General features: G+C 39.0%; 3 protein-coding genes and 1 long non-coding RNA gene across 10 annotated transcripts in view; 3 read left to right on the forward strand and 1 right to left on the reverse strand.

Moving 5' to 3' along the window:
• LOC116694169 (uncharacterized protein C3orf20) overlaps positions 1–1,744 on the forward strand; it is an 8,861-nt gene extending 7,117 nt beyond the window's left edge. For all 4 annotated transcript variants that reach the window (XM_032523704.1, XM_032523701.1, XM_032523703.1 and 1 more), the window contains 3 exons: positions 412–554; positions 1,102–1,212; positions 1,308–1,744. In XM_032523704.1, coding sequence (XP_032379595.1) covers positions 412–554; positions 1,102–1,212; positions 1,308–1,413 — 360 coding nt within the window. In that variant the 3' untranslated portion in view covers positions 1,414–1,744. The remainder of the gene's footprint in view (positions 1–411; positions 555–1,101; positions 1,213–1,307) is intronic.
• Positions 1,745–1,978: 234 nt separating this feature from the next.
• On the forward strand, positions 1,979–17,185 carry LOC116694740 (FYVE, RhoGEF and PH domain-containing protein 6). 2 transcript variants are annotated; one of them, XR_004333260.1, is made up of 22 exons: positions 1,979–2,507; positions 3,469–5,416; positions 7,138–7,261; positions 7,493–7,560; positions 7,987–8,017; positions 10,930–11,081; positions 11,512–11,668; positions 11,807–11,894; positions 12,443–12,493; positions 12,605–12,663; positions 12,752–12,823; positions 13,498–13,566; positions 13,866–13,949; positions 14,061–14,140; positions 14,283–14,385; positions 14,508–14,654; positions 15,309–15,414; positions 15,616–15,710; positions 15,792–15,920; positions 16,030–16,169; positions 16,250–16,393; positions 16,431–17,185. XR_004333260.1 is itself a non-coding variant. In XM_032524593.1 (21 exons), the coding sequence occupies exons 1-21, from the start codon at positions 2,495–2,497 to the stop codon at positions 16,284–16,286; spliced, it is 3,753 nt and encodes a 1,250-aa protein (XP_032380484.1). In that variant the 5' UTR covers positions 1,979–2,494; the 3' UTR covers positions 16,287–17,185. The 2 variants fall into 2 exon arrangements, 1 of the variants encoding a protein (XP_032380484.1); XM_032524593.1 differs by having other exon boundaries at positions 16,250–17,185.
• The window catches only part of LOC116694745 (uncharacterized), a 19,480-nt gene continuing 2,149 nt past the window's right edge, over positions 10,009–27,339 (reverse strand). Inside the window, exons 2-3 of the long non-coding RNA XR_004333262.1 lie at positions 19,120–19,123; positions 10,009–10,085 (exon numbers count right to left, since the gene is read on the reverse strand). This is a non-coding gene — a long non-coding RNA (uncharacterized LOC116694745). The remainder of the gene's footprint in view (positions 10,086–19,119; positions 19,124–27,339) is intronic.
• nr2c1 (nuclear receptor subfamily 2, group C, member 1) lies at positions 17,567–26,079 on the forward strand. Of its 3 annotated transcripts, none has more exons than XM_032524594.1 (14): positions 17,567–17,699; positions 19,462–19,596; positions 19,869–20,102; positions 20,257–20,335; positions 20,436–20,615; positions 20,765–20,915; positions 21,260–21,356; positions 22,526–22,710; positions 23,040–23,193; positions 23,350–23,471; positions 24,260–24,402; positions 24,613–24,750; positions 24,903–25,008; positions 25,189–26,079. In XM_032524594.1, exons 2-14 carry the CDS (start codon positions 19,525–19,527, stop codon positions 25,358–25,360), a joined length of 1,833 nt encoding a protein of 610 aa, XP_032380485.1. In that variant the 5' UTR covers positions 17,567–17,699; positions 19,462–19,524; the 3' UTR covers positions 25,361–26,079. The 3 variants fall into 3 exon arrangements, with proteins under 3 accessions (XP_032380485.1, XP_032380488.1, XP_032380489.1); XM_032524597.1 differs by lacking the exon at positions 17,567–17,699 and adding an exon at positions 17,728–17,875; XM_032524598.1 differs by lacking the exon at positions 17,567–17,699 and adding an exon at positions 17,746–17,879.

Consider the following 27,339-nt stretch of genomic DNA (forward strand, 5'->3'; position numbering starts at 1 on the left):
GGGGGGGGGGGGGGGTAAAAGTATTGAAGTGAAGGATGGTGCTTCTTAATTAAAAAAGAGTGGTCTAAGTTGTAGCTCATAGTCATGACAGTTGCTCCAGTGATTTTTTCTGTAAGATGAAAATCTATCCTTCAGTCCATAAATCAAACAGAAGACTTAGAAGTCTTTCTCACACTACACTGTATACACACAGCAAACAATCCTCTGTGTTGAAATCTAAAACTATTTGCATGACTGATATAATTTATGTTGTGAAAGGACAGAATCAACATGATGGTGCAAAACACGTCTTAATAATCTAAATAAAAAGGCATGTACTAATGCTTTTTATCACAATGAAACTGCAGTGTATATAGTTTTTTTCCATTCCATTTCTCACATGTAATGCAGTTTTTCTGGTTAATGTGATAGATGTACATCAGAGGGAAGCTGCTATCTGTTGGCTACATATTCAGTGGTCTCAGCTGCTCTGTCAGGGACCTTCAAAAGCAAATCTCCAGAACCAGGAGAGACTACAGATTAGGTCTGAGCCTCCCTTCAGACTACAAGTTCAGGTACTACTGCACCATACCCAGTGTGAATCTGATTTACTGTAAGAAACTCAATCTTTGCTGTAATGTAGTGATATAGTGTAAATGTTAAGGGGATTTAAACTTAAAGCAATTGTCATTGGTCATTGGGAAATTCTTTTTTTCCATTTGTTTTATTGTATAAATATACAAATGTCAAATGTACAAAGAAATGAAATACTCCATTTCAAGTAAATATCCTGAATACCAAATTGTACTGAAGTACAAGTATGACAGTTTTAGCAACACAATTAATAAAGTATCAAAAGTAAAAGTACTCTTTAGGCAGAATGGTCTCTGATAGGGTTAAATTTCAGTATTATCATATTATCTGCTCCTTATACTGTTAGGTAGTTTAATCTATAGTAATGCATCCCATTTTATAAACTGGTCCTACAACTCTGCATGTTTTTAAGTAAAATATAAAATACTTTAAAATAGGAATACTCAAGTACAAGTATCTCTAAATTGTACTTCAGTATTGATATTTGTCCTGTCCCCCACTGGTGTTCATAGTTTTCTTTCCTTGTAGTGATGCAGTTAACACTCCTGCAGCCACAGATGGACAAAACTCACAAGATGCAACACTGAAAAGACAAGACATCAACACTGCTTCAGTAGAAAAGGAAAAGGCCAATGAGAGGTGTGTGACTGAATTCATATTTGTTTTATAGATCCCTGTGAGTTCATGAAATATAACTTGATTGTTCACGACATTTTATTTAATTTATGTGACAGAAAAAACAATCACATTCCAGAGGTATCACACCAACAACAGAGAGGCTTTTGTATCAAACCAAAGAAGACTTCAGCACTTCCTCAAGTTCCTGTTATCACACAATGAATATGCTCCAGTAATGCGATTACATATTAATCCAATGTAGTTAAGTTTCCAAACTGCATCAACTGTGGGTTAATTCTTCAGGTAAATGTACAATGAAACTACAAACGCCTCATGTGTTTACTATGCAGGTTGGCCCCACTGTTTAATCAAATTTGTACTTGAAATGCAAAATGTTTTTCGACTTATGGTCGTAAGAAGTACAGGTCTGAAGATCTGTACTTCTGAAGATCAAAGAAAATCTGTGACGGCTGGTGTTTCATTGGGCTTTTCATCTTATGTAAATATCAATGGGAAACATCTGCAGATTTAATAAAACATATAATAAAAACTATCCTATAGGCTACTTTTATTTTAGGATCTTGACAATCTGCAATTCATCTCCCTTACTTTCTGTCAGCCTGAGCATTTTCCTGTAAGACTGAATGATAAATCAACCTCGTGACAAAGTTACAGCATGACGAAAGCACCACCCATGAATTATTTTTGAGTTTTACTTCCTCAACTATCAGCTATTGCTTACATATCATATTTCTAGTCTCTTAGTCACACAGATGGCGTTATAATTGCCAGTAGTGGTGATGATGTATGTGGAAAGATGTGTGGGTGGAAATCCCTGTGTGAAAACAAGAAAGTGTTAATGCAATAGAAATGTTGATCGGATGGATAGTATATTGTAGTTTACACATCAATAATCTTTCTTCAAAGTATTCAGGATTTTCCTCTTAGACATTTTTGACTTGATTAATGTTACACTTATTTTTTAGTTGGCAACTCTTTTGTTTTGATCGATCAGGCAGTCTGTGGTCCCTGAGGACCCCCTAGTGGATTGTTTATGGAAACAAAAAGGAAGCTCTGTGGTGTATTCGCCGTCTGTGGCTGCCAGCAGTCAGTTCAGCTCTCTGTCCGGTGAGAATGAGCTGTGTGCAGCAGGAGGATCACATGTGTTGCTCGAACAAAAGCGGGGAAACCTCAATTTTGGACAGGTAACTTGGAGTCGACGGCTTGAGATGAATCCGAACTCAAAAGATTGTTTATTTCCGCTGCACTGACTAAAAAGAAGTGACAAAACAGAAGCGAAGCGATGATTAACTCAGGTAAGTGACTCCAGACTCGATGATTGTTCTTGTCAAAGTTTTTTGAGTGACTGCGCTGCCAAATACGTTACAAATGAGGCAGTTTCACATTCATTCTTAGGAGAAAATACCGATAGCTGAAACTAATCTGCAGCCCCTGACAATGCTTATGCTTTTAAAAGTATAGTAGGAGTAGTTAGTGTTAGTAAGTGTATTTATACAAATATTCAAAATAAAACACCAGAAGACCTAAAACCGACTTTCTGCATGTGTATAGGCTACAGGTCTAAGTATCGTACAGGTAAGTGACTGGCAAACATGGGATTTCTTTTTAGAAATGTCTTAGTAGTAGACCTATAGTAGCCATAGATCATATCCCACTCATTTACTGGCATGTCAGCCAATGGTTGATTGTGCCCAGAATCTTCAAATAAAAATTCACAAGTGTTTTTATGGTTAGATTATGGTTTAGTGTCAAACCTGTGGCTTGCTGAATGAGGAAATATGTGCTGAGGGGGGCAAAAACATCCCTCTCTGTCAGCAGGTCAACGGTTTTTATGTTTGCTTTGTCCACCACAAAATATTTTTAGTTGAGCCAGATGTAACAGTTTGCATGACTCCTTTGCAGTCCCTGTACCCCCTCATCCATTTCTCTCCCACTCTTCATCTTTCATCTGCTCCTCCTCCTCCTCTGCCTGTTGACATGCACCATTAGCCGGATTACCGTGCTGTTGTGTGGAGTGGTAAACATGAGATTAGGATCAGGGCTACAGAGCCGAAGAGTTAAACAGTGAACTAGGAAACAACATCAAATATACCATCTGGATGTCCAGAATTTGCAATTTTATTGAATTGAGTTGGATCCAAAATATTTTTTGAGTTGTTTCAGATTTGAAGCTGTTTTCAAGCTCTGATTCAGAAAGGAAAACTTTACACAAAATGTTTACACAAAAGTGCATTTCTTTTGTTTTTCTCTCCTCAGCCATGCAAAAGCCACCTGTGGCCCCAAAACCAAAGCTGACCAAGCTCCAGAGCCCAGGGCTGTCTCCCTCAACCCCGAGAAGAGACAGCTTTTCGCTCCCGTCTTCCGGCAAACCAAGGAGGGTTAAGCCAGTACTGGCCCCCAAACCCTGCCTCCCTAAACTCGCCACTACTGTGGAATCCAAGCCACATGTTTCAAAGAGCCTGCTCCAAACATCTGTAACAGAAACCCTGCAGATCACAGGTCCTCTTAACTCTCAAAATGGAATACAGCAAGAGAACAAAAAGCCAGACTGGGATTATATTATTCCTATTTGTCTGTGTAGCCAGGAAAACTGCATGTGCATCAGGAACACATCAGCAAACAGAACTCGTCTCCCTACATCTCGAGGTAGTGTGGATAACAGTGGAGAGAAAACACACAATGCTAAGTGCAAAGGGATGAACACTTCCACCAATACTAACCTCACTAACCATAAACCTCTTCAAGAAACATTCACTTTAGACAGAATTCCCAACACAGAAATCAATACCTCCAGTCCTGAGGTGACTGTTAGGCCGTCCCTTCCTCACAGAACATGGAGCGATGAGGCTAATGGTAACGTAATACCTCAGAGTGCCCCTGGGCGAGGAGCAGAGGAAGATGCTCTTGGCTCAAAGCAAATATCTTGTGTTCCCCAGCCCAAACTAATCCCAGCAGCCCCGAGGAAGCCCATCCCTGTCCCACGGAAACCCAGGACGGGGGTGCTGGCCCGACAGGAAAAGGTGGAGGAGGCAAGTGAAGAGATTGTAAGCCAGGATGAGAGAGAAATAAAAGTCAAAGAGGTAAAGGTGTCATCAGTTGTGAAAGGAAGCTCATCACTGTCTGTCAGCGTACCTGTAGGAAACAAGATGCCAATATTTTTGTCAGTAAGAAAAGCCTACGCTCATCCTGCTCCTCCGCCCGGGAAAAAGCCTTTACTGTCTGCACCTGAGAAAGCACCAACCTTTGCTCCTCTGATGCTCCCAAAGGATGTGGAAGAGGAAGATCTGGGTTGGGACAGCAGCATCCAGGAGATGGAGGTATCGGTTGACAAGGAGGATGTAGAGGTGGAAAAGGATGGAACTCCTGATCAGGAGGGAGTCTACAGTGACTTCACACATAGTCCTCCTTCTAGCAGTTTACTCAATCAACCGGCGCTGAGCGAACCTCCTGTCCCTACTGTGGCAGCAGAGGACAGCGTGGTCAAGGTAGTTCTGAAGAAGCCCCCGAGACACAACAACCCAATGGCATGGATGCAGAGGAAGGAATCCCCTGAGGAGAAAGAAGAGTGGAATTTAGGAGATGATGTCAAAAGGCAAGCTGTTTTGATGGACAGAGTGATGAGAAAAATGCCTTTGCCTCCAAAAGAGAAAACGAGCAAACAACTCTCAACACCTGGAGTCACCAAGCCTTCTCGGTCCAGCAAACAGAGAGCCAAGTCGTTCTCTGCTGCTGACCTCCAACGCTCCGAGGGACAGAAGAGGAACTCTTTCCAGAAACTTCTGGACTTGAAGCTCTCTGTCAAGCTGATACTAAAAGGAGGCCAGAGCTCGGAGTGCACTGTCAGTGATAATGAACAAAGTGTGGATAGGGACCAAGATGAATGTCAGGGCTTCCACGAGCATCTTCAGACTCGACGTAAATTCTCCTGCCCGCTGATTGGAGTAGAGCAAAGCGTGGACGGAGATGAGTTTTCTCCTGGAACAGACCAAGATGTTTACTATGAGAACATGCCTTACTATGAAGAGATACCAGACTACACGAACGTGCATGTAGAAAGTGCAGTGACATCCACCTGTGCCACCATCTCCCAGCCTACAGCCTGGCAGTATAACGATGAGGACATTTATGAGGAGCAGGAGCCATATATGTCCTTTGAGAAGAACACTGGACACCAACAGTGTCAGATGCCAACAGATTATGAGAGGTAGATTGTGATGGATTTCATTTCTGTCTCTTTGTTTTTGTCTCAGTATCTCACATCTGATCTCATCAATGATTACATTAGGTGTGCAGGAAAACACTGTATGCTTCTTTAAAACATGAATCTGTAAATGTTCATTACAGAGAGTGACCGCATCATTAGTAAAAAGGGAAGATCGCAGATCAGCATGTCACATTTTGTATTTAATAGCAGATTCCTTTCTGGGGAGTTGGACAAGTATAGTAGCACGCATGCTCAGCCATTCAGGTGTAGATGGATTGTAGTTTGACCTCATCATTTAGATTGCTTTACTTGATGCTATAAACTATTATCTGAGGCAACACTAACACTACACACGTGTGTGTGTGTTTGTGTATTTATTTTTTATTTTTTTTAGTTATTTAGCAGTTTCTTCTGTTGTTTTTTTAAATGATGGCTAAGTGGTCACATCTCCAGTGTTATCTTGTCACAAATACAGTTTTTGTTTTTATTTGCTCATGCTTTGAAAGATCTAACAATGGAGGAGATTCATTCCATTAGTGATGCTTTAAACAATATTCATCTGCATTATCCTCAGAGCCCACTGTCACATTTTAATTAAAAGTGCTTTATTTAAGAAATGGTCACTATAAAACAGTGTTATTTGTTAAAAAAAAGACACTTCTGTTCCTATCCTAATTAAATGTTTCAATTCTCCAAGGCAGAAATGTGCAGATATAAAGTAGCTCTTGGAAAGGTGACAAAATATATGAATATGTTTTTAACATTGTCTAGAACAGCCGGCTTGATGCTTTAGTAGCATGATTTTATTGTTGGTAGTAATTTTTCTAATTATCTGTTCAGGCAAAGAATGTACATGTTTCCTTCATAAATGAGCAGTACTCAGTACTCTGCTCAGTTGGAAAAAATAGGATTAAAGTTTGTATAACTGCACACTCTGCTTTGCACTTAGCTCAGCCTCAGCTTATTGTGTCGCCCCTCCATAGCTCAAACTCCAACAATCAAAAATGCTATAGCTATTGTAAACATGCCACAGATGGGCTCATTGGGTTTGCTGCTTGGCCTTGGCCTATTTCTTTTTCTGCAGTGTTAGACAGGGAGGGGCCAGTGTTTCAAATGTAGTGCCTCCTCAGGGAATTGTGGCATTTTAGTTATGTAGTTTGTCTTTGGTGCAGTACCCTTTAAGCTGTTTGTTCATTCGTGTGTGTGTGTGTGTTTGTGTGCGCGTGCGTGAGAAAGTGAGATGATTAGTGATTTTTAATTGTTATGTTTCTGTTGGACATGGGGACACGGCTAGCATTGTGTGACTGTGTTTATGGTTACCTTTAAATGATTTTTTTCTGCTTTTGACAAGTCCCTTTCCTCTGTGTGTTCTTTGTTAAATGATTCCCACTTGATCAGAGAAGAACATTTTTCGAATAAAGCAGAACTTTTCTTTTTAAAGACACTCCTTTTAGATTATGAGCTGACAGTTTTTTTTTTTTAAATTTCAAACCTCATCCCTTTCCCCTTCTTCTTTAAATAACATAATTTATACTATTACTATACTTTACTATACTATGTAACATGAGGATGATGTGTCCATGGTGTGATCCATTCAGTGTTTTTTAATAAATGCCTGCAGCTGCTTCTGTGTGTCCAAAACACCTGTACAAGTGGTGCGTTCATGCTCTGGCATCTGCCTGTATTCCCAACTGATCCTAACATCTTGCCCCTGTTGACAGAAGCTCTATTGATGAGGAGATGACACCCCTGTATGAAGACATTTTTGCCAACTCATCAGAGTACGAAGACGATAGCAGCTCCATCTCAAGTATAGGAGACCCTGAGCAGCCAGAGGAGAGTACGGTGAGAAGCAGGTTTTGGTAGTATGGGGAAGAACTTTTCTTCCTTTTAGCACTATGTAAACTCTCTTCATTAACCTCACTTATATCAGGTACATGCTTTAGCGCAAATTCTACTTGAATATATTATGACACACAGTGTGTATCTGCTGTGAGTAGTTTTGCCATGAACTGTGCAGGGATTTATAATGCCCATAGTGTAATTCTAAGTCTGTGTTTTTGCACATTTTCTTAGACGCAGAGTGGACAGAAGAAGAGCAAGATTCACCACATCGCCACAGAAATCATGAGCTCTGAGAGTGTGTAAGCGTCTTCATTTGTTTTTCTTTTATGTGCTCATTTAAATTATGAAATAATAACATTCACTTACGCAGAGGGGTGTTTAGCCAGTGAGATAGTTTTGGGTTTACTTGGCCAGGTTTTGAGGTTTCTGCCTCTTCCACCCCAGTACATTTGAGGTGAAAGGAATGTCGTCTGTGGTGCTCACAAGATTGGAAAATTACTTTTAAAAATTCTTCATCAGCATCTCAGTTTGAAGATCGTGCTGCTATTACTCTGGTTATAAAACATACAAATGGAGACATATATCTCAAAACATTGGCAAATAAACAAAAGTGATCAGAATGGCTGGATACCACAAAGTGAGATTTTAGTTTGTTGTACTTTTGCGCAAGTGATTCTTTCCTGTCTTGATAGCTATACTCATTCATTATAATATCTTTTTTCTAGATTTGTTGATGTCCTGAAGCTGCTTCATGTTGTAAGTACCCTGAATCATCACCTTTTAGTATTACTTTCTTCACACTAAAACAAGCCAGAGAAGAGGCTGGTGTTATAGTTGTGAAGTGGGAGGAGAATTTTGTCTATACTAACATTATACATCATAAGACATTTAAACCTCCTTAAATCATACTGAGAGATAATGTTTAAATCTTTTCACACCTTTTAATAGTATTATTATGTGTACAGAAATGGCCCGCATAGGAAATGGTGTTCATTAAAAAACAAAACTATTGAAATAAACAACGGTATTAGATCCTTTTTTTTTTTCTTCAAATGACCACCCTTATCTAAACATATTAAGTGAGCCACATAACATGCTGTTGAGAAAGTTTTACTATTGCTCTCTATGTGTTTTATCTAGTGTTAGTCTACTGTGTTAGCAAACATTCTCCATATGTGTTCGATTATGCTAGCTGTTGGGGCACACCCCATGCAGAATCAGACTGTGTGTGGAGCTAACTCTCCTTGGACTCGACCGCACAGTTCACATTCCTCGCGGTTTTCACCAGCTTTTTCAGGGCTAGTGTGATGTGACAGTAACACTACACTTCTAGACTTCACTGGATCCATGTTGTCTCCCTGTTTTGTTTAGAGAAATTAAACCTGTAACGGATCGAAGCCATCAAAATGATACGCTGATCTGGTTTCTGTGCTCTACTTTGTATCTTTTGTCAGATCAGTATAACTCTCTCTCTACTCAACTTCTAACCATTGTTCTCACAATGGAAACCATCTACTGCTGCAGCCACCAAGTTGCTTTGCATATAATATAAAATGTGCAGTATATAAATGAATATAGGAGCACGATCCCACGTGTAAGTTCTGAACTTGTTTGCTCTTTGTAGACTAAAAAACTGCGAACAACAACCACAATGGAAGTTTGTATTGGCATGAAGGACAATTAAAACTTTAAAAATTGTACATATAAGAGCTATAAATTAAATGCAGACAAGCGTAAAAGAGGAACTGGTACAAGTAGTATTCTTTCAACCAACAAGGATTACATATCTAATACATAGAGGGCCAAAAAGATGAGTATGATGTTTGGAGAGACAAAGGCCCCGAACAAGATTGTAAAAGGACTGAGTCATAAACACTGACTCCTCATTGCAGAGCATAGACAGGAAGTGCTTGGGTCTCTGTAGGCTGTAGAGGAATGGAGTCTAATAATCAGGATCAGTCATACCAAGTTCAAAAGAATGTAGAGGTGACTTACTGTAGTGTTTGTTCATTCTCCATCTCTACCAGGCACCCAGCCAGCTTTTCACAAACCGATTGATGATAACACCACATGCCCTTTGTTGTGTTTTATATCTGAGTTCAGGGACGTCACTAGGATTAAAAGACAGGGTGGGCTTAGCCCCAAGGCTATGCAAAACCTTCCCTTGCAAAATCTTACTTACAAACTCTGTTAGCTTTTAGATACATCAAAGCTGCATGAAGGCTGATTTACCACCTCCCTCAGAATCAGCTGCCCTGCCAAACTCCTGCTTCTCTCTCTCTCAAAGAAGAATATGCTGTTACAATAGCATTAGCAGTGACACTATGATCTTTAGGGACTGATGATGTTTTAATAGAGATGGCAGGCTATATTAATGGTAAAGAATAGAGAGCTTTGGATACCTTAGTAGGAGAGCTATTTCTTGTATTTCACTCGTTTACACTAGACTATTATCTATAGCCAACTAAAATATTCCTTTATCTTTACCTTAAGTAAATGTAGTTAAAGTGAAGCAAGTAAAAGTCATGAACAACTTACAATGTCACTCTGTATGCTACGAGACAAGATAAATCCTGCAGCCCCTTGCAACCATAGACTGTATATTAACAGTCTATACTTGGAACACACCGGACTGCAGCATTCTGAAAGCTGCCAGTTTAAACAACGACACCAACAGATGGTAAAGGAAGATTGATTCCACGTAGTTAGTGATACAGAGTGCACTGCAGAAAAAAAAGAAGTAATATTTAATATTATTTGGGGGGGCTTAGGAAAATTTTGGGGTAGCTTCAGCCCCCTAAAACAGACCTAACGACGTCCATGTCTGAGTTATAAGTTGAGCTATATTTTCCGCGATGCTTGTGTGATGCTCTGTGTTCTGTTGCTGTCTGCTATTGTCTCCAAAATGTCAGCTTTCCAGCAACAGATGATACGAAAAGCTTTGATTCATAGCTTGATGAAAATATGTTGAAAATATGTTTTTTCAATCTTATTAGGACTTCATAAACTAAGTTTAAAAAATAATTTAAATCCATATAGAGTTTGTGCCCTTTTTATTGGAAAGTAAAACATTAAAATCCCTGCTGTTGTCCACTTCTCTCTTTTCAAAAAATATTAACTTACTGCTGATTCAGTCCCATCCACATTATCTTTACTTATCTTGTGAATCTTCTAATTTCCTGCCAAATCGTTTTTCCACATGATGCACCTCCTTCACCATCAAATCACATGTGTTAACCACAGGAGCTCTTTAAGGGGTGCTAAGTCTGTAAGCAGTTTTATTTGCCATGTGTTCTCATAAACCACAAAAAAAACACTATATCATCAGAAAGAGAAGCAGAAACCACACCAGGGTCTCTTGCTCCCCTTTTTTCAGTCCTAATGCGTGTGCGTGCGTGCGTGCGTGCGTGCTTGTGTGTGTGTCATGGGTGAGTGTCATGGGTGAGTACTAGTTCTCTCTTTTTCTTTTATACTTTTAGGTTTCCAGGGCTCATATAATTTGTAGTGTTGTTTTGGTGGCCATGTTGTATGATTTGCATTCTATAACCTCTATTTGTTTTTAGTTCTTCTTTAGGACTTCATTCATTTACTTCTGAGTTCCCCCTATGTGCCTGAGTTCCTGTGTTTTATAAACGGACACATTATCTGTATGCCTATCTGACCTGTAGGACTTCCGTAATGCGGTGACCACAGCGTCTCTTCAGAGTGGGAAGCCTGTGATTGAGGAGCGTCTTCTCAATCAGATTCTGTACTACCTCCCACAGCTCTACGAACTCAACCAAGACCTGCTCAAAGAGCTGAAACAGAGAGTGGCCAAATGGTAAAAAAGAAATACCAGAAAGAAGTGGATTTCTATTTGTGTGTGTTGATCAAGGTTACCAAGGCTATATGGCTACAAGTGTTTGGAAACCCTATTCCCATATTTGTGTACATTTTAGTCTGGGCCAGTTTTCCATGGTTTGGGTTAGATGCCTTAGTTTCATTAAAGAAAAATCTTAATTGTGTGCGTGCGTGCAAATAAAAAATAAAAAAAATATATATACACACGTTACATAGATAGATTTTTATTGATCCCAAAAAATGGGAAATAACAGTGTATAATAACATATTTTAGCAATAATACCAAACCTTAATTCTGAATCAGTTCAAAATAAAATGTGGAATTATTCCCACTTAAATATATAATTATCCTAGGGTATACAGCTTAGTTACACACATGTTCATCTTATTGTGCTTGATTCTATATACAGGGATGAGAATTCCCAGCTAGCAGACATCTTCTTGAAGAAAGGGCCCTATCTGAAGATGTACTCCATGTACATCCGCGAGTTTGACAAGAATGTGGCTCTACTGGAAGAGCAGAGTAAGAAGAACCCAGCATTCTGCGGAGTGGTACGGGAATTTGAGGTATTGAGGCTTGCTTGACCTGTTTTCTGTGTCTGAGGGGGTGTGTCTGTTGGGTCACAAAACGCTCATTGTTTATCACTGTGTCAAGGATGTTTGTGTGAGTTTGCTCCTGTAAATTCTGTCATTTGTTTGTCCAAGGCCAGTCCATGCTGTGCCAAATTGGCTCTGAAGCATTACCTACTGAAGCCTGTTCAGAGGATTCCTCAGTATCGGATGTTGCTCACAGGTACATCTGCAAAAGTCATGTCAGTTATTTTCACTGAACAAGATTAATCACATTCATATTTAATTTCAATTTTTGTCACATTATGTCAAAGTTTGGTTTTATTTAAATTCCAGTATTACTTCATCATTGTAGGTATGGGCTCCTAAACATTGCATGTTGGGCCAAGCTGCGATGTCTCATTATTGGCATCATGCTGCCCTCTAGTGTCCAGAAAAACAAAAATAGTTTGGAATTTCTGAATTGCTCCTTCACTCTTTATATAATAAGATTTTTGAAGTGCAGCCCAAATCAGATTTGATGACATAACATAAGCTTTAACATGAGTGAGCTTAGTGTTTCATGAGTCTAATGGATAATTTCTGATCCCTCGGGACCAAAATGTGAAGAATGTTCCTTACGTCACACACAAGCACTTGCCGACCTTTTTATCCAGGATTTTAATTTCAGATTACATTCCAGGAATTTACTGCACAACACTGAGCACTTAACCCGGTGTACAAAGTAGTTTTCACTGTTGACCCTTACTCTTGTTTCTAATTGTATTTCAGACTATCTGAAAAACCTGTCTGAAGACTCAGTTGATTACAAGGACACACAAGGTAAACCAAGACCCTTTATACATCTCTATGCTGTAAACTCACCTGATGGTGTCAGTGGAATGAAAACTCATGTAATGTGATGTACATCTTTTCCCATTTCTATCCACTCAGCTGCCCTTGAACTAGTGAAAGAAGTGGCCAATCATGCCAACGACATCATGAAACAAGGGGTGAGAACCAACAAGAAATCAAGTCATATTTTATAAACGTGTGATAAAATGCTCCACAAGTTTGCTAATGTCCTCATTTTTCTCTCAGGATATCTTTCAGAAGCTGATCCAGGTGCAGTGCAGTCTGAATGGCCATCATGAAATAGTCCAACCTGGGCGGGTAAGTTGTTTTTAAATACTTTCCCATAAATATTAACACATTTTTTAGATTAAGTTACAAGTTAATAAAGTTGAGAATCTCCAGAACAGTTACTACCTGTGCAGTAGCTGTTCTGGAGATTCTCAATTTTGATTGTATCACATGATCTTCAGCAGATTGAGTTTACCCAGTTGTCATGAAATTGAAAGTAAGAATGAAAGTACACGTTTTAAGTTTTCATTTTTTTTCTACTTAAAGTACCGGAACTTCTAGTCCATGTTGAATGTTCCATTTCAGAGTTCAGGCTTGACCTTGAAAGTAGCAGTTGACAAAACAATCTCACCTAAAGGTCCTGTTTTCAAAGTTCAAAATGATCTCAAAACTCATTGATTTCACCGTTTAATATTAATTTAGTGACATTCAGTGTGTTGAACGTTAAACAATACTATATTATCAGTTATTGTATTTTTTAAGCCATGCAAGTTAAAGCTTCTTATGATTGTGATTAAATACAATAATGCAATAATTACTATAATTACCTGGAAATCACATAAATAGGACGGCTACACTATATGTATTATTAAAAATATTTAATATATAATACTTTAAGACAAATGTCACATAAATAGCCATTATGCTCATTTAATTTAACACAAACATGACTTAAGGTGGTCTAATGACATTTTATGCTCCAGATCTTCCTGAAAGAGGGCATCTTGAAGAAGCTGTCCAGGAAGGTCATGCAGCCCAGAATGTTCTTCCTGGTACGGTGAAACACCTATCTCTTCCTTCTCTTATTTCATCATTATACAACATAATCATGGTAATGTGCAAAGACTGTGTAATCTAGCTAGGCCAATCGACAGCGCACTTTACTATCTTCAGTTAGTCCAAAATGTGTCCTGTTAAGCTTTGATTGTGGTCTGATGCACGTCCCACACCACATATTGTTTTTACCAGTATTTTCTTAGTCTTACTCTGAGCTCCTCTGTGTTTTAGAAAAGAGACATAATGGTTAGAAATGGCAAAAGGGAATTATGTCTCTTTGTCATTTCTCCTTTAGTTTAACGACACATTGCTGTACACCACTCCTGTCCAGTCAGGCCAGTACAAGTTCAACAACATGTTGTCTCTGGCTGGGATGAAGGTGAGAACTTCACTCCGTATTTATTTGCACTCTTAATCTTTTCACATATATATTATTATCGCAGGGTATTTTATATGCTGCCAGCACTGCTCACAATGAAAATATTTACAGGTCAGCAAACCAAGTCAAGAAGCCTATCAGAATGAGCTGAACATCGAGAGCGTGGAGCGTTCCTTCATTCTCTCCGCGAGGTAACAATCGAAAATAAAAGATATTTCTTGGTAATTCAGGAACATGTCTTGTTTCATAACAGTCATCCTGTGTTTTCATTGCAGTGCACAGGTCTGTGAATAGTGTGTAGGTGTTTACTCACACTGTGTTTTCTCTCTGCAGTTCAGCCACAGAGCGAGATGAATGGCTTGAGGCCATTTCCACAGCGATCAGTGACTACACCAGGAAGAAGATCAGTTTTGTATCTGGCAAGTCTTCAGAAGAGGTAAGAAAACTATTTCAAGGGAATCTTTCCTGTTTGCAGTGTATACTCTGTTATAGTGATGAATACAAAGCGTATGTGTTTAAGCGGTGAGAGTTATCTCCTGTGTTTTGTTAAATACTCAGGTAGAGCTGAAGGATTGTGGTGATGGTGCTCCTTTGGGATCCAAAGCCCCTATATGGATCCCTGACCCACGGACAACCATGTGTATGATCTGTACCTGTGAGTTCACCTTAACATGGAGGAGACATCACTGCCGTGCATGTGGGAAGGTATGGTGACAAAAAGTTTAAAAAAGTCTCTCCCTTCACAAACAAATGTAGTTTCCGAAATATTCTTCATTGAATTGTTTAAAACTGTACATTAAAACAGAGTCGTTGATTAAATACTATTACATGATTAAAGATAAGATATGACACTCCTTTATTGATCCCCATCGGGGATAGTTGGTTGTTGAAGAATAGAAACAACGATACAAATACAGAGAAGTATAGAAAGTAACAGATAATAAGAGGCACATGAACTAAAATAAAAATAGAGACTGTGCAGTATTTGGAGACAAAATGTAATTGTAAAGTCAGTGGTGTGATTGATAGCAGCAGAGTCAACAGGTTCATGTAAACAGTGTACGCTAGGCTTATTTTTGTTGTAATTAAGTTATGCTACTTAGCGTTTGTATTAATATAATTAAAAATAATGTAGAGTAAATGTAATATATTACCTTAATATAGTATAATGTACATTATGATATAGCTAAGATATGAGACTATTTAAAATGTAATATAGTAGATATAATATATAGTATAGTAAAACAATATAACACCGCATATAAGTAAAAATAGGGCAGCAAAGCACTTTGAAAAAAACGTTTGCGTTGTAAAATAACTAGTAACGTAACATATTGTCATGCTTTATCATCCCATCAGGTGGTGTGTCAGTCTTGTTCCACCAATAAATACTGTCTTGAATACCTAAAGAACCAGTTAGCACGAGTTTGTGACCAGTGTTTCCTTGTTCTTCAGCAACAAAAAAGTAAGTCTGTCTTCCGTCTTTATGATCCAAACACTCTGTCATCCAGAGACCATGTTATTTTACAGTGTGTTCTGTGGATAGGCAGCTCCCGGATAGTGAGATGTTTGCTGTATGTGACAACAAATGTTGTAGCTTAAAACACGTTTGACATTGCTTAGAGCACCTTTAAACAACTGCATGTTCCACATTTGTTTTCATCAGATGAACGAGCCCTATCAGCAGCTGTATCCCTTGCAACCAGAGCTACCTTTGCTTTCCCCAGGAAGCATAAGAAGATACCTGCGGCCCTCAAAGAGGTGAGTGATGCTTTGTCATGCTCAAGATGCACTTTGTGATAATGCTCCGATATCTCATCAGATGGGTTTTGCATGTTTCAGGTGTCAGCAAACACAGACAACTCATCCATGAGTGGGTATCTGCAGAGGTCAAAGGTCAATAAGAAGCAGGGGAAGAGGCTGTGGTTTGTCATCAAAGACAAGGTCCTGTACACGTATGCTGCAAGTGAGGTAAGCTCTCCTACTTGCATCAGTGAAAATCCAGTGTTGTTACAATGAAACCAAAGGGAATTTATTTCATTTCCATCCAACATCAGTCTGTTATTGTGTCTTCATGCAGGATGTTGCAGCCTTAGAGAGTCAGCCCCTGTTAGGGTTCATGTTAAAAGTGGATTCATCACTGAAGTTACAGTTTAAGCTTTACCACAAAAAAACACTTTACTACATTTTTAAAGCTGACGACCTCCAAACAGCACAGAGGTACAGTATAAGAGGGGTGCCACTTATTGTTGCATATGGTGGGAGCAATTATAATACTAATACTTTGTTTATTTTAACAGATGGATCAACTCATTCAAAGAAGCCACAGTACTTTAATATCGGCTGACCGTGTGTGTAGCTGTTCAACATACTGTTTTACCTCAGTGCTCTCTGAATGCTTCTAAAAGCATCTGGAGACACCATAATAGTTGCACTGAAATAAAATTTTACTGATTTTTATTAAACATACTGTAGTTAGCTTTTACATTGTTTTAAGCGTAGAAATTAGCCATATTAGTTTTGTATTTTAACATGAATTTTGCACCAGGGGTTTGTGCACTTTTGGTTGCAATTTAAGAATCGTATGCCACAATCTTTTTAGTTTTTTTCAACACTTTGATTTTGTTACATTTTAATTGCCTTTTTTGTTAACCTGCTTTGATCTCCATAGAACAGATTTGTTAATAAAAGCCCATTGTCAATAGATGTGTAATACATATATTACATTTTGATCAACATTTACAAAGTATTTCTTAGAGGTCCAAACTAATCATATAGATGTTATTTGTAGTCGGGGAATCATTACTTTATTTAACACCCATACAGCTGGCTGTATATTACACAATGTGCACTTTTCACACTTGTATAAGAAACTTTTACTTTAAATTAAAAAGCCTTTCTGTTACTCTGAGTCTAACCTAGACTCACTAATGGTGTATCAGGGGAATCTTCACTGTTTGGACAAAACTGTACCACTGTACATTGCACTTAAGTAACTCAAATGTTTGTACATAGATCATATCCGCACACACAGATCTTCTATAGAGGATTGTAAATTAAATGCAATCAAATGTACATGAATCTCACTTTTACTGTTTAAATTCTGTCACTGTAATATATTGTTTTACTTTCAACTGTAGAGGGAACAAATTGTTGGGGTGCATATTAAAATGGTGGAAAAGCAATACTTATTGTACTGTAACTGAAAAGCTTTTGATTGAATCATGATTTCAGTGTAAACGTGGTTTATTTTGCAGAAATACCAGCAATTGCAACTGTACAGTAACTAACGTTGATTTGGCATTGATCACTATATTATCAGTTATAAAACAATGAAGCCTAAACTGTCTTCTCAGACATCTGAATTCATAATATTACTTCCAATGATGTAGCCTACAAAGGTAAAGATTCTGAGTAAGTTTTAATTACTTTCAAGTAAAATACTGTTAGGGTACCAGTCCTCGGGAATAATATTTTGTGTTTGCATATGTATGTTAATAAAAGTACTCAATTCTACACTGTGTGATAGACATTTCCTTACATTTTCAAAGATTATATGGTTCTCTCTCTCTCTCGCTGACAGACACAGACACACAAAATGAACCGCGGCTACCTAACTGCGCATGTGCGTACACCGTTTATTGATGAAAAAAGGTCACGAACTCTGACCCTCCCACCAACTGCAACAAACTGTTAAAATATAAATGTATTGAAGACTGTACATTATCTGAGCCAACAACTCCTTGGCAGGTAAGTTATATATACTAATGACGCATGAGAGATTCAAGAACGAAACAACTCGACCACTAACAGGAAGGGAGGGAGTGTTCAGTAGGTCTAACGTTACAGCAAGGAAGCAACCATTACCGGCTAGCCTAGCTCGTTAGCTCTGTCGTCCGGAGCTCATCGCTTACAAACTAAATTTGGCAAGTATGCAATCATGTTGGTATGTGTATGCGACTGCATAGCTAGTTCTCCAACTAAAGTTACATATCTACGTGTAGCTATTCCGCAGCAGTAATATTGTTTACGGACATGCTAGTTAGCCAACATGCTTAACCGCGTCAGCTAGCTAACCGTGTTATCGATGTTAGCTGCTGTGCTAGCGTTGCTAACTTGCCTTCAGAAACTAAGCAGCCACGTAATTCATTCAAGTTTGAATGTGACACCGGAACGTCGTATTGTTAAACCAGCAGTTGCATTGTTAAATTGCCGATTGATGTGGAAGTCCAGTGCGAGAATTAAAGTGGATTTTGCCCAGTTGTTAGAACCGAGGTCCAGCCGCTGACTGCGCTGCGATTCGGCGTCATGGGCCTTGAACCCTAGCATGCTTTAACCCTTCAATGTTGACCTTTCACCCACAGGAAAAGAAATACCTTTATCTTCCGTATCGATTTTAAATGGCTGGCTGTCAAGGGCTTGTTTGTGTTACTCCAACAGTTTTACCGCTTAATCGTTGTCACTATACAGTGATATTAATCCGTATTTTATAACAAGGCCACCAATAGTACAGTTTCGAGCTAGCGCCGGCTAGATGGGTTAGCATAGGCCACAAACTAACATTAGTTAGTGGTACGCTATATATCAAGTTGTGAATTTTACGTTTGTCCATTACAGATAATGTCAAGCTAATTCTGACTTAGTTTGAAGTTTGGGCCATAAATATCTTCTAGCTAAAGGGGACTGCACGTTAAACTAGTAATGTAAAGAGGAGGGATAAGAGTAGCGTTAGCTCTAACTTTAGTTTATTTAACGTTGTGTTTATAAGACTTACTCGCTTTTAATAACAGTTCTGATACAGTGTAACAAATTGAAAACAATAATAATTGAATCCGAGTTCCGGTTGCCTCGCCACACATCAGTATACGTTATAAAACATGCTTTTTACACACGTAGTTGAAGTTTCATGATTTTAATGGGGTCTTAATTACACACAGAACTCAAATATATATTAAAAGATAAGGCTGGTAACATTCTACATTTTTCTTATTGTCAACACATTTCCATGAAAGACGAAAGCAAACGTTAGCCTGATAGAGCTTATTCTTCCACATCTTAGACCTCCACTGTTGCCCAGAACCATTACAAAACAAAATTGAGCCCCTCTGACATGTTCCTGCATTACCTTAAACATGGGCACTATAGTTTATTTCTTGTCAATCCTATACACTGTCCTGTTTCTGTGAATATTAGAACACCTAATGTGTACAAATCTGCTAAACAATAGTCCCCCCAACAAAAGCAACTATTTACTCCTGTTGAATGTTTGCTAAAAACTACAGTGCCTCACAGTTTTTCAATTGTATTTTTATTTTTAAAACAATTGGACTATTTATTTATGTCTTGATTTATAAAGAAAAAAAGAAGTTAAAAAGTAGAAGTATTAAACTTGGGATTTGATGGCAGTAAGGAAATTGCTGAATAAAGTCACCACGGCCCTGGAAAGTATTCCCTTACCTGACCCAAAGTTGCTGTAATACGACATAAAGTAAAACGTATGCTCTCTCTACAGGTGTGCATGCCTCATGGGGCACTGATGTGAAGAGCAGTGAAAGAAGGTGTGCGCATTATCAGAATGGATGGACAGACTCAAAGGATTCAACTTGTGTCTGCAGACAACAACATGGCTTTGGGACACAGAATCCAGGTGATGTGACATCCTGTCCACCACAAGAAAATGCTCTTCTTATTTAAATTGTATGTGAAAAACGTGCACATCATTTTGGCAAAAAAAGATCCAAGATCCAATAGCTGACGGTTAAACATAGCACTGTCTCGTATTTGCACAATTTCTCCCTAGTCCTCCAATGCTAAGCACTGTTGTTGTTTTTTTATCATATCATTAGCTTAACTTCTCCTACACTCTTTCTGCATACACAGTCAGCCCTCACTCATGTTTTATTTATTTTTTTCTAATAGATTGTTACTGATCAGCAAACTGGCCAGAAGATCCAGATTGTTACAGCACTTGAACCATCTTCCCCTGGAAAGCAGCAGTTTATCCTAGCAAATGCTGACTATTCATCTGGTGGGAAGGTGATCCTGGCAAAGCAGGAAGGCTCACCCAACAAGCTCATCCTCACCACTCCAGACGGCTCTGGGGTTAACCAGCTGTTGTTTGCCTCCCCTGATTTGGCTGGGCAGCAGATTCAGGTATTGCCAAAGGATCTTAGTTTCTTCTTTCAGCCATGTTATAAACAACTTACTGACAGGTCTTATGACTGAAGCAGTAACCTGTGTAGTCAGTCCAAATGTATTGCAATGTTTGCTATATTAAATGATTCCATTGTCTCGGGTTGTTTGTCAGTTTGTGACTGAAGGGTCAGACCAGTCCATTGGGAAGCCAGTTGTGGAGTACTGCGTTGTCTGTGGAGACAAGGCCTCAGGTAAGAATTAAGTTTAATTTGCTTTAACATTGTTATTTTTCAGTATCACACATGAGCAAGCATACACAAACTTGACCCTGTTTACTCCTTCCTCTCTCAGGGCGTCATTACGGAGCTGTTAGTTGTGAGGGCTGTAAGGGCTTCTTCAAACGCAGCATTAGAAAGAACCTAGTGTACACATGCAGGGGCTCCGGAGAGTGTGCCATCAACAAGCTCCACCGAAACCGCTGCCAGTACTGTCGACTGCAGCGCTGTATAGCTCTGGGCATGAAACAAGATTGTAAGGCGTGTAATATTTTATTTATTTATATATATATCTATATATAGATATATATAGATATATATAGATAGATGGATACACACATACAGTTGTGGATATGTTATTTAGGACTCACATAGAGAGGATCTCATGTCTTGTTTTGTCTTTAGCTGTGCAGTGTGAGAGGAAGCCTGTTGAAGTGACCACCAGAGAGAAATCCATCAACTGTGCAGCCTCCACTGAGAAAATCTACATCCGCAAAAACCTGTGTAGCCCTCTGGCTGCCACACCCACTTTTGTGTCTGACAAGGAAACTGCTAGGTACAGCCACTTTAAAAATTTACCAGTTTAGTGGTTAGACCTGTACAGTCTAATACAACACAGTAAATAGCCCTGATGTAAACAATGTCTTTATATAACGTTGTTCAATCCTCAGTAATATTTGTTAAGTTCTAATAACTCTATGGCGTTTAATTGGACTGCATCAAATTAAAAGTTGTTGCTTATGTTTTGGCCTCCCCATTTACATACTAGATGGAAAAAGGAATTGTTGGAATCTGTTGTATTCATCAGAGATGTGCTCATACGTTTCTTAAATAAGTCATTCATTTTGCATGGTTCCATATTACATAATGCAATGTGAAATGTTAAATCTCTAACTTCAGGTCTACAAGTTTGCTTGAGTCGAGCATGTTGCTCAACATCCAACAGCCCTTCCCCAAGCTGGAAAACACCATCTTGATTCCAGCATCCCCTGACAAGGTAACCCAAAGCCCCTGAGAATATTGGGGTTTTAGATAAATCAGATTAATGACTTACAGTGGGGAAAATAAATATTAAACATGTCAACATTGTATTGTCATGTTTTGGCCAAAAAGCTTGTTTGAGGTTTTGAGCATTTGGAGTAGCCTGGAGCTTACTGGGAGAATGTAGTGTGGTCAGTCGAGACAAAAGTCTAACCTTTTGGCAACAGTAAGATGTGCTATGTTTGGCGGAAAAATGGCCTTGCATACAACCCTTAAAAATACCATTCCTACAGTGAAGTTTGGATGTGAAAGCATCATGGTATGGGACTGTTTCACTTCTCATGGTACCAGCAGAATCCAAATGATCAAAGGGAACATGAACGGAGCCATTTACTTGAGAAGAATCTGTTACCATTCCACCAGGACAATGAGGATTAGATTTGGGAGGACCTCTCAGCAAGACATCGATCCAAACGTACTGCAAAAGAGATGGCCAGTTGGTTCCAGAGGAAGAAAATAAAGGTGTTGGAATGGCCCAGTCAATCAGCCCACTTTAATCTAATAAAACATTTGTGAAAGGAACTGAAGATCAAGATTCGGTCAGCGAGCCCCCAAAATCTTCAAGATGCAAAGACTCTGTGTGAAGAATGGGCCAAACCCCATTTAAACTGTGACACATTAGTTTTTTGTACAGGAAGCGTCTTCAAGTTGGCAACCCAAACAAAGGCTTCTCCACCAAGTGGTGAATGCATATCATTTGGCAAGTTCAATACGCTGTTTAGTTCCACTTTAATGCAAAAACCTTTTTTATGAATTGGAATGTTTTAATTTCTTTATCTGTGTAGTTTTGAGTTGATGCCAATGTCTGGTCAAACATACAAATGAATAGCTACATTGGAAATATGTTTAGTGAATTTGTGTGTGTGTGTGTGTGTGTGTGTGTGTTGTATGTGTTGAGTACTTATTTTCCCCACTGTTAAATCAAGAAAGGAATAATTGACTGTTCATTAAAGTTGCAAGTGTGTAAATCTGTGTGATGAGGATCAGTTCCCTTTTTGTTACTCTTTCTTGAAGTGGTCCAGTGATGAGCACAAATGTTTTAACTGGAGACAGAGCAGTACAAACAAATCAAACTTTAGTGTTTATATAAAACATGGTTGATAATGACTGCTACCCGTTCGGCAGGACGATCCATCCCAAGGTGACCTCGGCACGCTGGCAAATGTAGTGACGTCCCTCGCCCACCTCAACAAGGCAAGGGAGGCAAGTGACTGCAGCAATGATCTGATGGGAGAAGAAACGCTTAGCAACGGGGACAGCTCGATGACAGACATCCAAGGAGATGAGCAAACTGCAAGTGATATCACTCGGTGAGGGAGATGTCCTAAAGAATCAAGAAGCTTTGATACTAACCAGTAGTTGTTTCTGAATACGTTGATACATACGCTAGAGATCGACAAGAGCACTAGAAAGAAACCCAGGGTCTGTTATTGTCTGTTTGTTACAAAGCTTTAATAGAATTTCCTGCCGGGCCATGTGGTTTCTGACTCCACTCTTAAGGACTTAATTAGATCCACCCATAGTCAATCAGAAATGAACCCTATGTCGAGGGTGCACTACATTTGAGTTATACTGTATGTCTAACTCAAAATGTGGATCTTTTAATGTTAAAATTCTGTGTTCATATTTCTTGTATCAGAGCTTTTGACACCCTGGCCAAAGTCCTGCACCCTGGTGATGGCTCAGCAGGAGAGTGCTTGGAGGCCACGATGCAGCTAATGTCAGGGGACCAGTCGGGTCCTGTGGTGGAGTTGGAGGGGCCGATACTCTCTGACAGCCATATCCCTTTCAAGGTAAAAGCACAGCCATTGACCCTTACCTTCAAGATGAAATCCAATTCAGACCAAAACCCTTGCTTTGTTTTAATGAGTTGCATTTTTCTGAATACTTGTGATTTCTTAACACTGCGGTCATGTTTTCCCTCTTTACTCTACAATGTGTTCCTACAGCTTATGATGCCTTTGCCTGTGCCAGAGTACCTCAATGTCAACTACATCTGTGAGTCAGCTTCCCGACTACTTTTTCTCTCTATGCACTGGGCACGCTCCATCCCTGCCTTTCAAACTCTTGGGTAAGCCTTTGTCACAGATTTATCATTATTTCATAACATATATATACACACACAACCAATCGAAATAATTTGGGCTCACTTAGAAATTTCCATTGCACTCCATTATAGACAGAATACCAGCTGAGGTCAGTTGCATTGTTTTTTTTTTTGTTTTTTTAACCAGTACAGCAGTTCAAAAGGGTTCTCCAATGTTTTCTCGGTTAGTTTATCAGATTAGTAAACAGAATGTGCCTTTGGAACATTGGATGAATGGTTGCTGATGATGGGCAATGTAGATGTTGTATTAAAGATCAGCCCCCCTCTTAGATCAGCTGGTATTCTGTCTATAATGGAGTGGAATGGAAATTTGTAAGTGACCCCAAACATTTGACTATATATATAGTGGGGCTAGAAAGTTTTGGCACCCCAGGTAAAAATTTGTATTAATGTGCAAAAAGAAGCCAAGAAAAGATGGAAAAATCTCCAAAAGGCATCAAATGACAGAGTAGACAATCGTATAATATGTCACAAAAAGTTAGATTATATTTCCATCATTTACACTTTCAAAATAACCGAAAACAAAAAATGGCATCTGTAAAAGTTTGGGCACCCTGCAAAGTTAATACCTTGTACTGCCCGGAGATTATCGTTGCCTACGTGTGTATGACATCAGAGCATGTCGGGATTAAGTCGGACACAAATCTAACCGGCATGCTTTTCTTGGCGTGTGCGTGTGTGTGTGCGTGCGTGCGTGCGCGTGCATACAGTTCTCTGTAGTAAAATGTAATTACTCTTATTTGTTTTCACAGTGGTCAAGAGAATGACATTAACTTAATGAAAGCCTGCTGGAATGAGCTGTTTGCCCTGGGTCTGGCACAGTGCTCAAACATCATGAATGTTGGTACCATCCTAAGTGCCATTATCAACCATCTGCAGACCAGCTTACAGGAAGGTAGGACGGCTTTGCCATTGCCTGCTTGTAGGGTTGAACACTTGAATAAAATTTCAGAAGCTCAAACTATGTTTTTCACTGTGATGCTATGAGGAAAAAATGTACTTGCCATGTTTATTTTTGTGGCACAATTTGTCTTGAGTTTGTAAAAAAAAAAACTTACAGATGCTCTATTCCATACATCCTTGACTCTTTATTTCTTTTCTACAGATAAGCTGTCCCCAGATCGAGTAAAACTAGTAATGGAGCACATCTGGAGGATGCAGGAGTTCTGTAACAGCATGACCAAGCTGTCCCCAGACTCTTATGAATATGCCTACCTCAAAGCCATCATTCTCTTTAGTCCTGGTGCGTTAATAAACTAGCCAGTTTCAAAATGAAAATTACATTTTTAACTTCTTGGTCTTTTGTTAGGGCAGAATTCTGAGCAAAACTTGTATATAGGGCCAAATTTGCATGTACTCTTGTCTGACATTGTGCATGTGTGTTTTTTGTGCTAGATCACCCAGGCATCGATAATACTCCACAGATAGAGCGGTTTCAGGAGAAGGCCTACATGGAGCTGCAGGACTACGTAACCAGCACCTACCCAGAAGACTCCTATCGGTCAGTAGCCTTTACCTCTGTACTACATAATGCCAGTTCATTTACAGAAAGGTGGTGATGTACTAACACAGAACTACTCAATTAAGCAAGACAGATTTGTGAATTGTAATGATATCATAGATGTAGCTGCTACCATACACGTTTGGATTTGATGTCTCATTTCCCCCTTACTGCTCTCAGGTTATCCAAGCTGTTGCTGCGTCTTCCTGCCCTGCGGCTGATAAGTGCAGCCGTCACCGAGGAGCTTTTTTTCGCTGGGCTCATTGGCAATGTGCAGATCGACAGCATTATCCCTTACATCCTCAAAATGGAGTCCACCGACTATAATAGCCAGACGGTCTGTGGGGTCTGACACACTGCCATTTGTAATTGCAACATTGGACTGTGAAAACTGGACAGCCAGCCAATCGGAGTGCTCAACAGACCGGTCACTAAGTGGTCACAACATACTGTATTTATGACACAGAATTACCTTGCTCCTACTCCTCAGTAACCAGTCAGTAGAGCACAACTCACAAAGACGACAAAATAAATCAACTCCAGTGGCAAGTGAGCCTGCCAATATCTGCCCATTCAGGAACGAACCCTTGAAACCTGCATAGTAGATTGCGCTTTTTATTGTACAAAGTATTTTATGCTTCATCGCCTCCAGGCCTTTCCTTTTTCTGCAGATGTTGTTTCTACTTTAAAGGTATTGAGATGGTTTGTTTTTCACTGCTTTCCTACATGGTCATGCTTTTTTAATTTCTAATAATTATCAGGAAAAAATTGTAATAATGTGAATTGAGTTGTGAGATGTTATTGCAAAAGGTTATAACCTTTATTTCTTATTTGTTTGCCAATCCAAAGGATCAGGCACCATCATGAAGTTATTGTGTATATAGATTTGTATATAGAATGCACCAAGAAGGCTAAATTGGGCAGCACTTGGCAATTCATGAATTACATCTTTTGGACAAATTAAAGTGGATGGAAAATGGTCAAGTCCTTTTGAAAAATAAAAACACCTTTCAATCACATTTCTCTATTTACACAATTGATATTTCATTTTGATTAAATATCTGTAAAGAATGTGGACTATGTAATATTCTCACCAGATTCTTCACTGCATTATGTATTGTTTGAAAGAGTCAAGTGCAACTTCTCAGGCTCTGCTATTTAACACACTTTGATTTTGCCAGTATTTTGGATAGCAGCTGTGGACTACCAAATAGCCAAAAATATTATTTGTTGGACCTATGCTCAGTCATGATATGATATATTTTTCTTTGTCTTTTTATTAGAAAGGCAGTAGTGTTTTTCCAGGCGTCATTGCTGCATAAATAACTTTAAATACAAGAACATGCTTACTTATATTCGGTGCCAAGTGATCAGACAGAGTCATCATTCGAGTATTCAAACTATATTGGGAGATAAACATTATTTAGTTGACAATTATACCAAGCTAATCAACATGTAATCTGTATCGATCCAAGTTCCCCTTAAGAGAGAGTAGTGAATCTTTAGTGTTAGTAGACTGGATTCTAAGTAACCTGGTACCAATAAAACTGGTCCCGTAGACAAACATTTGATTTTGGGGCGAGTCTTGTAAACATTTTGTCTTTTGCCTCAAATGCTTTATTAGTCCACAATTTGTAACCCGTGTGTTTATCCACTTTGTAAAAAACATGTTTACTTAGTTATCTGGACAACTTTGTACAATAAAACCTGCAATAGCTCTTTGTTCCAGACTTGATGAGTCTCGTAGTTTAAATAAATGTGTCAAGAAACTCAGTAACCATGCTTGTTGGAACTTGCCCCTGTTTCGAAAAACAACAGATTGTTTACATGTCCCTTCTGAATTATTAATGCAAAATCTGTATCCTACCCCAGTGACTTATTGTTCTGTTGCGTGTCAAGTGACGTGAAGGTAGATGTCGCAGGCTGCTGTGCAAAGGACTAGACTATCAGTGTGTGTTAATATGGCCAATACATTTTTCATTAGTGCTCTGCGGATATGGAGTGGACAGAAGACAGCAACTGTAAACTTTCTTTTGCTGTAGTTACCCAGTAAATAAATGCAGCTAATTAAAGGCACTGATAGGACCTTTATAACTTTATGACCACAAGACTGATATTGTCTGCAGCTGTTTTTAGAAGTCCATTGTCCAGAGTATCCTGTAGCTTTTTTATGAGTTTCTCCACAGCCCTATCATATCACTACATCACTTGACTCATCCGCTAATTGTAATTTTCCCTCTGGGGATCAATAAACAGTATAAATTATTATATGAACCACAGAGGTTAAAGCATGTCACTGTATGATCTGAACAAACAAAAGAGGACAGCCCC

Source organism: Etheostoma spectabile, chromosome 8 (genome assembly GCF_008692095.1).
Source record: "Etheostoma spectabile isolate EspeVRDwgs_2016 chromosome 8, UIUC_Espe_1.0, whole genome shotgun sequence".
NCBI lineage: Eukaryota > Metazoa > Chordata > Actinopteri > Perciformes > Percidae > Etheostoma > Etheostoma spectabile.